This window comes from Lepisma saccharinum, chromosome 5 (genome assembly GCF_977018435.1).
Source record: "Lepisma saccharinum chromosome 5, izLepSacc3.1, whole genome shotgun sequence".
Taxonomy (NCBI): domain Eukaryota; kingdom Metazoa; phylum Arthropoda; class Insecta; order Zygentoma; family Lepismatidae; genus Lepisma; species Lepisma saccharinum.
Window position 1 is genome coordinate 37573806 of NC_139233.1, and position 13743 is coordinate 37587548.

The 13743-nt window shown below is 38.8% G+C and overlaps 1 protein-coding gene across 1 annotated transcript in view; it reads left to right on the plus strand.

The window, feature by feature from the left end:
* The window catches only part of LOC145987990 (uncharacterized), a 35290-nt gene that overhangs the window by 15191 nt on the left and 6356 nt on the right, over positions 1–13743 (plus strand). The window contains exons 4-6 of the mRNA XM_083122829.1: positions 5517–5762; positions 8155–8379; positions 11772–11955. Coding sequence (XP_082978955.1) covers positions 5517–5762; positions 8155–8379; positions 11772–11955 — 655 coding nt within the window. The remainder of the gene's footprint in view (positions 1–5516; positions 5763–8154; positions 8380–11771; positions 11956–13743) is intronic.

The window sequence follows — 13743 nt, forward strand, 5'->3', positions numbered from 1 at the left end:
TTCTGGTTTAAAAAAGGCACGTTTGGAAACACTGGCGAGACCGCGTGACTTTCGACGTTCGCGCCATCTGCATGTACATAATGGAAACAACGGCATAATGTTGTCGCTTTGCACAAAATGCAAGTTTATTATATCGAAAGTGCTTATTTTTTGTTGTGCAGCATTCTACGGTGAGAAAATACCTCCACGAACTTTCAAAATACTACAGAAACTCATTTCCGTAAGTAGTTTCTTCTGTAAAAATGAAGAAATGTCTCCGATATAACAGACATTTACCTTTAAATTAATATTTTGAGAGAGAAAAAATAAAAAGTCGTCTTGGGAGTAAGTTATTTTGATTTTCCTTATGTAAAATCTCACCAGTGCAAATATTGTAACATAACATGAAAGTTAATTATGTATACTAGAAATATTTTAATAATTACAACAATAACATCAGTACCAATTATAACCGTATATCTGCTTTAAAATATTTACATACATCTAGTAAATATTCTAGAGGATACAATATTGTTTTTCTTCGGTTAGTCCATACGTTTAGAATGTCAATATCTATGACGTAGGTCGGGCATATGATGACGTGGTTTCTTTCTCCTTTGATCCTTCCTTTCCTTCAGTTCTTAAATGTGCAAGGGTGTCACAAGGATTAAAACTGCAAGCTAAGGCAATTTTGTAAAACTAACAGTTGCTTTTGTCCTCCTCCGTGGCCGTACTGTCTAAGGCGCTGTTCTTTGGACTTCGACTGCGGGACGGCATGGGTTCTCATCCATAGTAGGTAAAAATAGGTTAGAGCTAAATATAAAATTATCGTTATTAAGGTATGGATCCCATAAGTACACCATAAAGAATAATTGAAATATGATCTCCTGTTGTCAAAAGGTATTAATTATTATAATTTCGGTATATCTCCTACATAGTGTTCTGCTCTTTTCCGAGTTTGTCAGACGCTGAAGTTGAGGAGTGCCAGAAGTATTCAAGAACCAGTCTTCTTGGAAACAACTTTATTCTTCACCAGCAGTTCATAAAACTCCCAACATCTGACACACACAACGCGAGATTTGTCTTTTCAGTTTGTGTCAAGATGCAGGAATTAAAATTCTTCTTGCAGGTTTCTATTGAAACTACTCTACAAAGATCTCCAAACACACAAAGCAGTTCAACTGTCTGCTCTAACATTCTCGACAACTGAACATTTTGATTGTTATGAAGTGCTTGAAACAGTCTAGCTGTTTGGTCACGGTGTAGCCATGCCGCTAGTTTAATAATTCTATGAACATATTTTTTACACATGAAATGTCTCTCAAATTTAGATTTCATTTTCAAGCTAACTCCTACACTTTTATAAAACGGGACAAATAGTGTTTTTTAATAATATCGAAACGGGACAGAACGGCTCTGAAACGGGACAGCACAGTCAAAACGGGACGTATGGTCACCCTAATCCATAGGCGTGCGCACGGGGGGCAAGTGGGGCAATTATCCCCCCTGATCACGGACGTTCGCAGATTTTTTCCACGAAGGGACAAACAAGGTATTTTCCATGGGACATATTCAGGGCTCGAAAAATCTCTGTCGCCAGGTCTCCATGGCGCCCAAAAATCTCAGCCTGGCGACTGTGATCTTTTGCTGTAATATGTATGAAATTTTGATGATTCTAAGTTCAAATTGCAGTACATCGTACGTTAGGAAATTAATTATATATTTTTTTATCAACAATATTTATTATTGTGAACATTCCATAGAGTCAGTAACAATTTCTTACCCTTTGTCCCCCAACACACCATTTCCTGCTTTCTAAAATAATTTAACGATGTTTTGAATACCGTGATGCTCAGCATCTTATACACGGTGTTTCAAAAGTCGCACAACCCAAACTTTGGAAATGTATATCATGCAAACTGTAAGAGATATTTACACCGGGTTTTCTGCATTATAAAGCCTCATCCATTGAGATAGTTTTCAACGCTTAAAATTATCACTTCACGCCGTACAGAAAATTATATAAATTAATAACTGACGGAAAGAAACATTCAAGTTTTTCCAGAAATGAACTTCTGAGTAAGAAAAATATGTAAGAACTGATCGAAGGGTCATAGTTAGACATTTGATGACTGATACCATGACAGTCTGTCATTTGCGACCAACATTGGTCATGTGCAACATTTGATGAATTTTTGACTGACGATTTTATGGGTAAGTGAAAAGTGCCATTTTGGGGACATATCTCCGTATATGGCAACACTAGCAGGTCTAAATACTGCCAACAGTCGCATGCAACATGTGTCTAAGTATTGGCTATACATTTACGTGAAAAATCGTAAATCAAGGTTTTGTGCCGAAATTGAACTCTTTGAGAGAATCCTTGGCTGCCCCTGGTTACATTGAATTCTCTTAGCTCACTTTCGCTTTTACTGTGCCTGTTTTTTAATTGATTCAGCATGGCGTATTCATTGGAGCAGTGCGTGTGCATTGCTGAAGAATATTTTACTACTCATTGTTACACTCATATGCAAGAGGTTTTCCAATAAAAATGCCCTGCTTCTGCTGTACCTCACAAATCAACTGTTTTAAAACCAGTCAAACACCAACATATGATCCCATAAATTGTTTAAGAGTTGGTATTTATTGTTGAAAATTAGTTCTCAGATGTTTTCAGCAAATTAACAATGTTTAAAATAATGTAATTGCTTTTATTTAGATAAATGCTAACATAAATTTATGAACCCAGTGATAGCCTACAGGATTAGTTTACTGCAGAAAACCCGGTGTAAATAGCTATCTCTTACGATTTTCATGATATACATTTTCGAAGTTCGTATTGCGCGACTTTTGAAACATACTGTAGTATGCACAATTGCTAATAGGTGGTTTGCTGTCGCCTGATTTTCAGAGATGGCGCCTAGCTTTGAAGAAAAATTTTCGAGCACTGGGCATATTAACCCGATAATACGTAGTGTCGCCCCCTCAAAAAACACCACGTCAATTTGAAATTATCGCATTCCTGCGTCCCCATTACATAATAATTAATGTAAATTGCTTTGACTAAAATCAAATTATGCGTGTGTAATATATAATTTTAGGTTGACATTCGTTTTCGAAGGGGAGGTGGTCCCGGGTTCGATACCCGATTCAGGCACATGGCATAGTCGTTCGGATCCCACTTTAAAATGTAGGTCCAGTCCCGATTAGCCTTTATGTGCATAAAGTGGACTTAAAACAACAAATCAATCAATCAATCGAAGGGGGGTGAGGCCATCCTTGCCTCCCTTTCCATACGTTCCATGCCCTTATATTATACTTTCACACCTAGAAATTTAGTGCAGAGGAATCTTATCGCTGTTATTAAACGATATTATACTCTTGAAGAAAATGAAGTATTTTCAAGACGATGAAAATGCAAAGCAACGTGGAAGGGTGTGCAGTGGCGCAACGGCAGGGGATCATTCCCCCTTCCCAACCTAGGGCGGAAATCAATTCTAAGAGGGCAAACATTTAAATAAAAGAAATCAAGACTAGCAGAATCTAGGAGTAGTAGGACAAAAGGATATTCAAGATGGAATTAGTTTTCATGTCTTTCTTGCATTATTTCTTCCAGACGGCCAACAGGACCTGCAGGGGGTACAGAAAGGCAATTGTCCCCTCGACTTTAACTGTTATATAAATAGAAATACATCTCGTAAAATTTTCTTGCTCTTTCGCTCGCAATATCTGCTTTTCTTGAAGTCTGTCTTGTCAAGTTCAGAGCGGCGAGAGTTGTATCTGGGAGCCGAACAATCTGATTGAGTAAATTGTAAAAGAGAATGCCATGGCGTCTTGTATCGACGTGTGCCAGATAAGCAGTTGTGCAAGCGGCGGCAACGACCCTAAAGAACAAGCGAGAAGGAAATCAATATTCAAATCCAAATCTCACACTCCAAATTTTATTTTCTCTTCTTCTTTACTGAATGATTGGCAATCAGTGTGGGCGTAGGATGCGGCCTTTTGGGGGCACCCTGCTCTGGTATGCCAGACTGGGGTTCAGGACTTGAGTTGGGTTCTGTGAGTTTGATGAAAATAATTTTGTATATCAAACCTCTCTGGAATGCCGGAACGGAATCCACTGCGACTCCGAGATTATGCATGCCTGTCTCACTGCCCGGGAAACGTTATTGAGAATGTTATTAAAAATATTATTAATACTTTCCTACCATGTAAACATAAGAGTCGAAATCAGAAACAGTGCAATAATGGAAAATGTTATATTCACACTATTCACAATTGGTTTAAAAAAAAATGTGTACATGTAATGTAATGTCATTCACGAAGTTCATGTCCTCTGTTCTGGATCCCAGAACAGAAATAATATCACATAAAGTATTGTATACATCAATTATTTCATGTATATATTCCTTTGTATAGAATTACAATTTTTTACTATACCTATTTTAAAATGCAATCAAATAGTAATAAATAGAGAAAATAAAGTCAGGGGAACCATCAAATTCGGAGCAACTGACTTCCTGGTATATTTTTAGGAACCAGGACAATAAAAGCATACCCTCGAATGTAGTATGCAGGAGGAGGCGGGCTTATTTCGGGGGTTCCCCCCTTATTACATGTATTGAATAGTTGTAATACGTGCTTATTGGTTGCTTATGGTTGATAATTGTCTATAATTATATGATAATGCAAATTCAATATGTAATGTAATAATGGGAATTATTATTATTAAATCAATGCTTTTTTCAATTTGCAAAAATTTAGATCGAAAAAATGTCTTGCTTGTTTCGCTCGCAATTTCATTGTTTTCTGTAATGCATTGTAAATGACCAGAGAGAGAAGTAAGAAGAAGTAAGTACTTCAGACAGTTGCTTCTACAAACAGTTTGGTTTGGAGGAAAAGGAGCGCGAACATTTCAGAAACAATTTATATCATTTTTGCTGTTGGTTTGTTATGGGGCGGATGAATAGATTGTGTAATGTATTTGAATAATATGTTACATTATACAAACACACACATACACACACACACACATATGCCCATGAATGCAATAGAACTAAAACAGTGAGATAAAATGAGGATTTTCTTTCTCGCCTGAGCTTTCATTAAGACTTTGCTCTCAACCCCCCTTCCTCTAATCAGAGGGTCTGCGCACGCCTATGTTCGAGCCCGCCTGGGTTCAATCAATCTCTGGGTTCTCGGCCTGTATATAGGACCGGTGGCAACGCATCATCGTGAGAAAATTGGGGAGCTACGAGTGAGTAGCGTAACTCGGTCTGGGAAATTTCCTATAAGGGCTGAGAGTTCGACGTGGTTACCCCACGTCATCCCATCACTAGTTGAAGATCTCCTTACCTCTAGGTAGGATTGTGGAGGGATACTGGCAGTCGGTAGATCGGTCAAGGCCCTTCAAGGGCTGTGGAGACACGGGTAATTAATTATATTATTAACAGTTGTCTTTAAAATTAACTTGCAGTAATGATAAAGATTTTCAAAGAAGCTTTCGTTACTGTCTTCCATGTGGTTTCTACTTTCAGCTCACATCGACAATGGAACATTCAATGTGTTTGCACTGGACTGGTCTCACTACGCTCTGGCACCGGCTTGTTACTTTGGAGCCATCAGAAGCATTTACCCAATAGGACAGTGTGTGGCCAAATTCGTGGACGCATTGTACGATTACTGTGGACAAAACGTACGCCTTGTCGGTTTCAGCTTGGGAGCGCACGTGGCAGGGGCTATAGGCGCTAGCGTCAGTGTAAAATGTTCCGTTTGGATTGTTGGTGAGTAATGTTTTAGTATCATTCCCCAAGCGGAATATATACGAGATATTATCAAAAAGTTGTAGCGTTGGTGCGTTCATACAAGAGATGTGATAACCGTGCTTCACCGGATGGTACGTGGCAACTTGCTCTCCTGTACAGAGAGACTGCTGTTCCGAGGGAACAGTTCCAGCAGTATTACATGAAGTTCCTGGAAGAGAGAGACAGCCCACTGGTGCGAGAGTCGCCTTACTTGCCTGATCTGTCAGCGCAGACTGTTGTTTCATACTATCAAGTTGGGTCTTGGCAGTGAATGTATCCCAGAAAGGTCATCAAAATAAACACGCTCAGCACCAAAGGCGGCATTTCAGAAGGCCCTCCTGCAATTAAGATATAGTTTTAGCAAGTGTGTCTGTGTAGAGAGGCGGCATTGCTGGGTTAGTACACTTCTTGTAGGACTAGGGCTGAGCCGATACCACCATTTGCCGATACCGATACCGGTACTTGTATAATTCCAGTAAAATAACAAGGGCTAGTTACTGAGTCACAAAACTCACCACATCACATTAGTATTAATGATACCAAATACTCCAAATTATTCTCATATGACATTATATCACTTGAAATGTCCTGTGACATTTTATGTGAACTTCTTTCTACCCCCAAGGGATGCAAGAAAAGAATAAGTTTTTAAAATGCTGCAAACATTGTTAAGTATTGCAGATACACCGAAAAAAATCGGTGTATTATAATAAGTGTCCCTGCCAGAGAAAGTTATAGTGTGTAAAATAAGATGTATGAAGTGCATATAGCGTACAGCTTGCACAAGAAATGCAAAATAAATACAAATGTAAACAACATTTTCTTTATCGTTTGGATTAACCTGTGGAGGAAGGAAAACGACGTAAAAATATACACAAATACAGAAATATACTTAATGCTCATTTGGTAGCTCTTTATATACTCACCATGCTGTCCATTATTATCTGTCATTTGCAATAAAAACAAGTCACTGCAGTTTCGGCATCGGGCAGGAGTCACACAGAAGGGTAAAGCACAAGAAGAAAAATTCACAACCCTCCCTCCCACAGCGACATTTCTCCCCTTCCCAGGAACTCCGGAATGAGCTTAGCGTCATAAAAATGCTGGTTTTGAAAATGTCACGTTCACGAGCAAGAATTGGCAATCGATGGTTTCTTTTATTTCTACATATCGTTGACCACCAGGCAGTTACATGCCCCCAATATCATGTTTGGGTGGAGCTCTTTCACTTTAGCCCTGCATTAATCTTGTCATATGCTTCCCAGGAGGGTGAATCATTTTCAAAAATGTACATGGAATTCTTGTACGGCACCCCAACCTGTCACAAGGAAGTGTGAACGAACTTTTGAAAAGGACAAATCTTGACAAATGAGTTGTTTCTCTTGGCCACTCAAGCCACTCAAAATCTTTGGTATCATCGCTGGTCCCCGTGAAGGAGTGGTTAGTACATCGCGCCACGACGCCAGAGGTCCCTGGTTAGAATCCTGGTCTGTGCATGGATAATTGTGAGTGTACGTTCTTCAATTTCATCATATCATCACTCATTTCCATATTCGCAAATTAGCCACAAGTGGCACAAAAGGCGAAGTAAAATAAAGCAAATTAATCAGTCAACCTTTGGTATCGGATGGTATCGGCGAAAAAAATTAAACCGATACATCGGTATTGCTATCGGCTCATCCCTAGTAGAAACACTTCAGTTGGATATGTTTTGTGGATAAATTATGGGAACCTTTTGATAATGTCTTGTATACAGGTGGGCCTGTTAGATTATCATGCAATTCGTGTTGGTTCGGAAACGTTCGGAAGTATTCGTGTTTGACCCTGAATTGTTTGTGTACTGGACAAGTAGAGACATGGCAAAATGAATTCTTCTTCCGTCAATCTCAGCAAACCACAAGGGCACCGTAAAAATATTACTGGCGTATTAAAATGCAACTCAAAATACTAAAGTACAATTTTGAAAATAGGTAACTACGCAGAATAAAAGATGGCGTAGCAAAAATACAAGAGATAAAAAATCAGTTCACCTGTTTGACTACAATATATTGCTTTTTACATCCGAGTTCAATAAATTTCATATTCAATGAAGATAAAGACATGTGCTATCATCAATTTTCTTCATTATATTTGAAAACACGAAATGATAATTATCTATGTCATGAACAATTGTTGATATTTAGGTAATGGATATATTTTTGATCTAGAATTAAATGTGGTTGTTACGTTATGAGGGGAATGAAATGATCCTTACATGGACAAAAATTTACCTTTGTTGACAGGAACATCCCCTGCTTAATTTGCATTCAGAACGTAACTCTTCTCCTCTAAGACATGGTGAAACTATTGTCCATTTCTTCTTTTAATACAGGCCTCGATCCGGGAAATGTCCTGCAAAACCTCCCTAAGTGGGAGCTGAACAAATACGGGATGAACTTCATACTGTATGACGACAACTACGTGCTAGACGAATCCGACGCCTGCTACATAGAGACCGTCGTGACCAACTGCGACTTGATGGGAAGGTACTGCATGGCCAGAAGTGGCCATCTTCAGTTTTGCGTCAACGGTGGCCGGTTCCAGGCCGCTTGTAAAAGTAAGTTGGCACGTCATCTCTACCCTTTTCTGATTAGTATAGACGTTAACGGTAATTGTAACTTTTATCTGTTTGTGATGGCGTCACATTGGTTAATTTACATGTATCTCGGAGCTTTCTTTTTCCTCTAAAACCTGTTCAAATTGAAGGGTGACAGCCAGGAAATTTCCCCCTCCCTACATTGTCATTTCCAACCTCACATCTTTAATTGAATTCCTAACTAGAAAAATAATTCATTTATATTTTCTATCAATTTTACGCTAATAAACCATTATTAAATGTATATATAAATTGTAAACAATTAATATGTTTGGGTTTAAAGGCTGTGACGGAAAAAGTTTGAAGATGCAAAGTGGTACAATTTATGAGCATGTTCTATAAATTGTACATACCACCAGTCTTATAAATCGCACCTTAAAAACATGCAGGACCGTTAAGTGTGATTCAGTAATGGGACTTTATTTACGACATAGATAGCAATAAATGCTTGTTACATATTAATATATTGTAAAAAGAAAATAAGTAAACTCTCATAACATTACTTGACAAAAACAAATATTGATAAGTTTATGTAACCATCGGTCCAGGTTATTTTGGTCCACATTTATCACAGTAAAATACTTTCTTCTTTGCACTTACTCTCGCACACCTTGTATGAAACCAGACACTACACTTCAAACATTTGATCATATCTTCTTCCTTGTGTGCGTCACAGATTTTGCAATACCAGCTAGTCGAGTTTTCAGCTTCTGGCAATATTAGTGATTTCATTGTTCTACCCCGTGAAGGTTTTCAGTTGTCAGAGAGATGTTTTTTGTAAGGATTATCGGTAAGCACCACAGTTGAAGAATTAGCTCGGCTTCTCTTTCTATTCTGAAGAACTGGAACTGGTGATATTTGCTCTGGGGTAACTTTCGGCATTTGGTTAGGAGATTCCTGGCTGCGACGTTCTGGTGTAGCTGGCGCTGCTTCCGGAATTTGTTGCTCAGTTTGTGCTTCATCCCTACAATCTGGCTCCAAGTGAGAAGCTGTGGGCACAAAGTCTGAATCCTAGAAAACATTAGGATCCAAAAGCCAAATTCCCGTATGTGAAAAACTACTTATGACATTCTTCACAGTTGATGCTTTACCATATGATTCTCCCAGGAGCGTTGCAACTCGTGCCGGAGTAATGTTACTATCTCTGCTTGTGCGAAGCAATTTGTCAGCGGCTTGGTTATAATATGTGTTCAGTGGTTTAAAGAATGACACATCTAACGGCTGGAGCTTGTGAGTGGTATGTGGTGGAAGGCAGATCATTATTACACCATTATCCCTGGGTAGATTTATGGCTTGGAGATTTTTGGTGCGTGTAGCATGTTCATCTAGAATCAACAGCACTTTCCTATCGACAGAGGGCCTTACGGTTTTGATGAAGTGATGCATCCACTGGACAAACAACTCACTTGTGATCCATCCACTATCAGAAATTGCAAATAGTGTTCCAGGTGCAGCACCAGACTTAAGATCATCACAGAACCTCTTCCTCTTAAAAATAAGCGTTGGGGGCGCATACATGCCGGCAGCACTGAAACGGCAAACGCAGGTGGTATTTGTTCCTCGTTCCCCGCTGGTTACAGCGCCCACTTGGTGCTTCCCTTTCCGACCAAGGACTCTTTGCGGTTTTTGAACAGTTGAGAGACTAGTCTCATCTACATTGAATATCTCACTATCCTCAAAACGGATTTCGTGAATGATCTTTGTCAGAATATTAAAAAAAAACTTCATTACATCATCTTTATTGAACCCGAAAGCCCATGCTGCTGAAGTAGCCTCTGGTTGACGGAGGGACAGACTCGGGTGGCGAGACATGAAACTGTAGTACCACTGTTTTCCAGCTTTCCCGTTTTGGAACCTATGTTTGATACCATTGGCTTCAGCTAAATTATATGCTAATTTCTGAAGATCTTGTCGAGAGCATCCAAACATATGGGATTCCATCTGAAGAACGTAGCTTACCAGCTCATCCTCCAGTTCACTAATGAGGTCGGTGACACGTCCAAAACTCTTTATATCTTCGCAGGCTTTCTGGTCTTTGTTCTCCAACCTCCTCTTCAATGTGGGTTTCGGAACGCCGTAAGTTCTGCATGTTTCATTAATACCAGCATCACAATTTCGGAAGGCATCTAGTGCTCTCAGCATATCATGTTGCGACCACAAACCATATTTATTCGGTTTCGCCATCTACAACAGTAAATAATAATAATAATAGTATTAATCATACTAATAATAATTAGAATAATACAAATAATAATAATAATAATAATAAAAAGAAGAAGAATACGAAGAAGAATACTAATAATCAGTATTATTATTATGAAAAATAATTATTCTTGTTAATAATTAAAATTACGGAATTCCTTCTTTACTATTCTGCTGATTAAACTTGTATAAATGTCCCTCTCTAATTATTTTTAAAAAGTTCCTTTAAAATGTACCGGTACAAATTAGAAGAAAACCAGTGGTACAATTTAAACGACACGGCCATTTTCTGTCCAGCACAGGCGCATTTTACAACGTAGTAAAGCCATTTCAAATATCCCTGCCCTTAAATATTAACACACGATAAGTTATTTATATTTGACATCAGACTGGATTCAGACTTACCTGTTCGTGTGTAGAGGCTTAGATTTTCGAGGAATTATTTACTTCATGGACCACAAAAATGAACAAGCTGCTGCTTCCAAGGCAATACTGCTTTTGTACTAACCCATCTTCACACGAGCTTCTCAACTTCTTCTAGTACACAATCCTTCCAATAGGAAGCGCCACTGCTTGTATAGGTCGCCAGATATGCGAGCGGTACAATTTACATGCCGGTACAATTTATGAGACCTTCCCCTACATCCGATTTCTATGGCAAGCGGCGTGGTTCTAGCTCCACACGGGCCGCGTTTGAGCTGCACAAAACTGAAATTAAGGCATTGTACGTACTTGAAACTATTGGTGCTCTATGAAAGTAATGTTCTTATTGTTTGTTATATATTTAGAAAATATTTTGCTTTTCTCCCCCTACCTCGAAAAAGTAACTCTGATAGAAGTAAAAGTTTCCTGAGATGAAGGAAGACACTGAATTATATTCTCGCATGTAAGAATATGATTCAATGTTTGAGTTATGTGTAACTTTTGAAACTAAAAGTACGTTTGCATATAAACGTACGAACCTTACGAACAGAGGTTGTGGTGAACATATGAGCAGGTATTATCGGCAAGTGTACTAAGTGAAGACCACTTTCTAGACCACGGGTTCCTATTGTAAAATAGCTACATTTCAACCCCTTCTTGCTCTCCTTCAGTCTGTGCATAATCTTTTGAATCTCCCGGTATTGACTGAATCTTTTTTTTTCTTTCAGCTGAAGACCGATGCTCCCACAGACAATCCGTCTGCTATTACGCCCACACTCTTGGGAATTCCACAGCGGCGCCCTATGTAGGATATAGGACAAACAAGAAAGATTGTTCGTTGGTGTTGCCTGGAACATGCCCCGCAGGTAGCGACGGAACGACTGCAGCTATGGGACAGAGCTTTCCACACAGGTAACACTGAGTTCTTGTTTAACTTCTTCTTCTTCTTCTTCGTCCTCTTGCAGGTCTGCGTCTGAATAACCAAAGCTTTTTCATTTATTTCTCGATTCATTTTTTACACACAACTGCAGCGCCATTCGAGGCATGACGTCACAAGCAAAAAACGAAGAGATAGTAGAAATCTAAAAGTAACCAAACCTAACTTACTCATAAACATATGAATGGTTCTTGTACTTGCATTGTATAATTCTACTTCTAGTTTAAGGTTCTTACAAGCATTTAAACACGTTGATGTAACGTTTCGGAAGAACACACGCTCCCTTCATCAGACATTTATTTGTAGTTTATAGTTATAACAATATAAAAGATTTAACCTCTATTGTTAAGACTGTAACAATGATCAAGCTACAAATAAATATCTGATAAAGGAAACATTTACTCTTCCGAAACGTAACAACAAACAACGTGTTTAAAAACTTGTAACAATCTTAAACTAGAAGAAAATGTATAAGGAGAAACACCGCGAAATGACACGTACCGTGCGATTAGTTAAGAGAATAAGTTTGTCTGGTTGTGTTAGCTTCTCTATAATTGGTTTTTCACATATTTTTACGGTCAGAAACCATTGTATCTCGCGGCGATTGCCCCCCATTTTTTGCCACTTTTGTCCCCGCACTATGCTAAACCTTATATACCAAGGGAAAGTAAATTGTCCTTACCCCCCAGTGCCACTCCTTGCCCCTCCCCCAAAATTAATTTTGAAACCCAATCACTACAACTTACAACATCGCATTACGACGCCTGGGGTCGCGGGTTCGAATCTTGGCCTTGTCATGGCTGTTTGTGAGTGTCCATACATCAATTTCATCATATCATCACTCATTCCCATCTTTGCAAATTAGCCAAAAGTGGCACAAGATGAGAAGTAAAATAAAGCAAATCAATCAATCAATCGCCGCCACTGGTATCTAACCATATTTTTCGGTCCCCAATACTGAACAGAAACAACGACTCGTTAAGTCTTAACGAATCTTCAGCTTTTATTTGCATTAAACATTTGTGGCGATAACAATAAACGCACAAAAGTAGTAAAATACAAAAGACCGTAGTAACTTAAAGATATTAACCGTGAGGTTACACGATAACACATTTTCACTTTTTCAGGCCGCCACTAAATCAACTCTCAACTCTTCAGTGTTACGTTCCAGATTAGTCGCTGTCTCCGAACAACAAATGCGTCGTATTTCTCTGGCAAATGCCACAACAGAAAGGTCGTTACAATATTTACCTGTCTACCTGTCACAGAAATCCTGAAGTTATGCATCCAAGACCGAGCCTTGTGCTTAACACGTATTTACTTGTTCAGACTGACGTAAAATAAAACGTAGGCAACATTAACTTAACCTCTTTTGGTTTATTCTTGGTTACTTGTGTTTCAACGCGTTTGTTCTTTCACCTATATTGTGTAACAAAATTCTCATTTGTCGCGGTAAACCTAAAGAGGTAGGGAAATGTAATTAAGTAACGAAATGTAAACAAAATACACGTAATGTTCGGTTAGAAAGACATTTTCAAAGCTCACTTTATGCTTGAATGGGCTAATCGGACCAGAATTACATTACACTGAGCAATGTATCTACACTGATATTCGATCCCGGGCCCTCTAGATTAAAGCGACAGCGATGAGGATGTTCGGTACCCTTGAAGAGTATGACTCATCGCACCAAACGCAAACACCTTGGTCAAGCGCCGTATTTCATCTACTGACGTGGCTAGGTCAATCGTGCTAGATTTAAATAT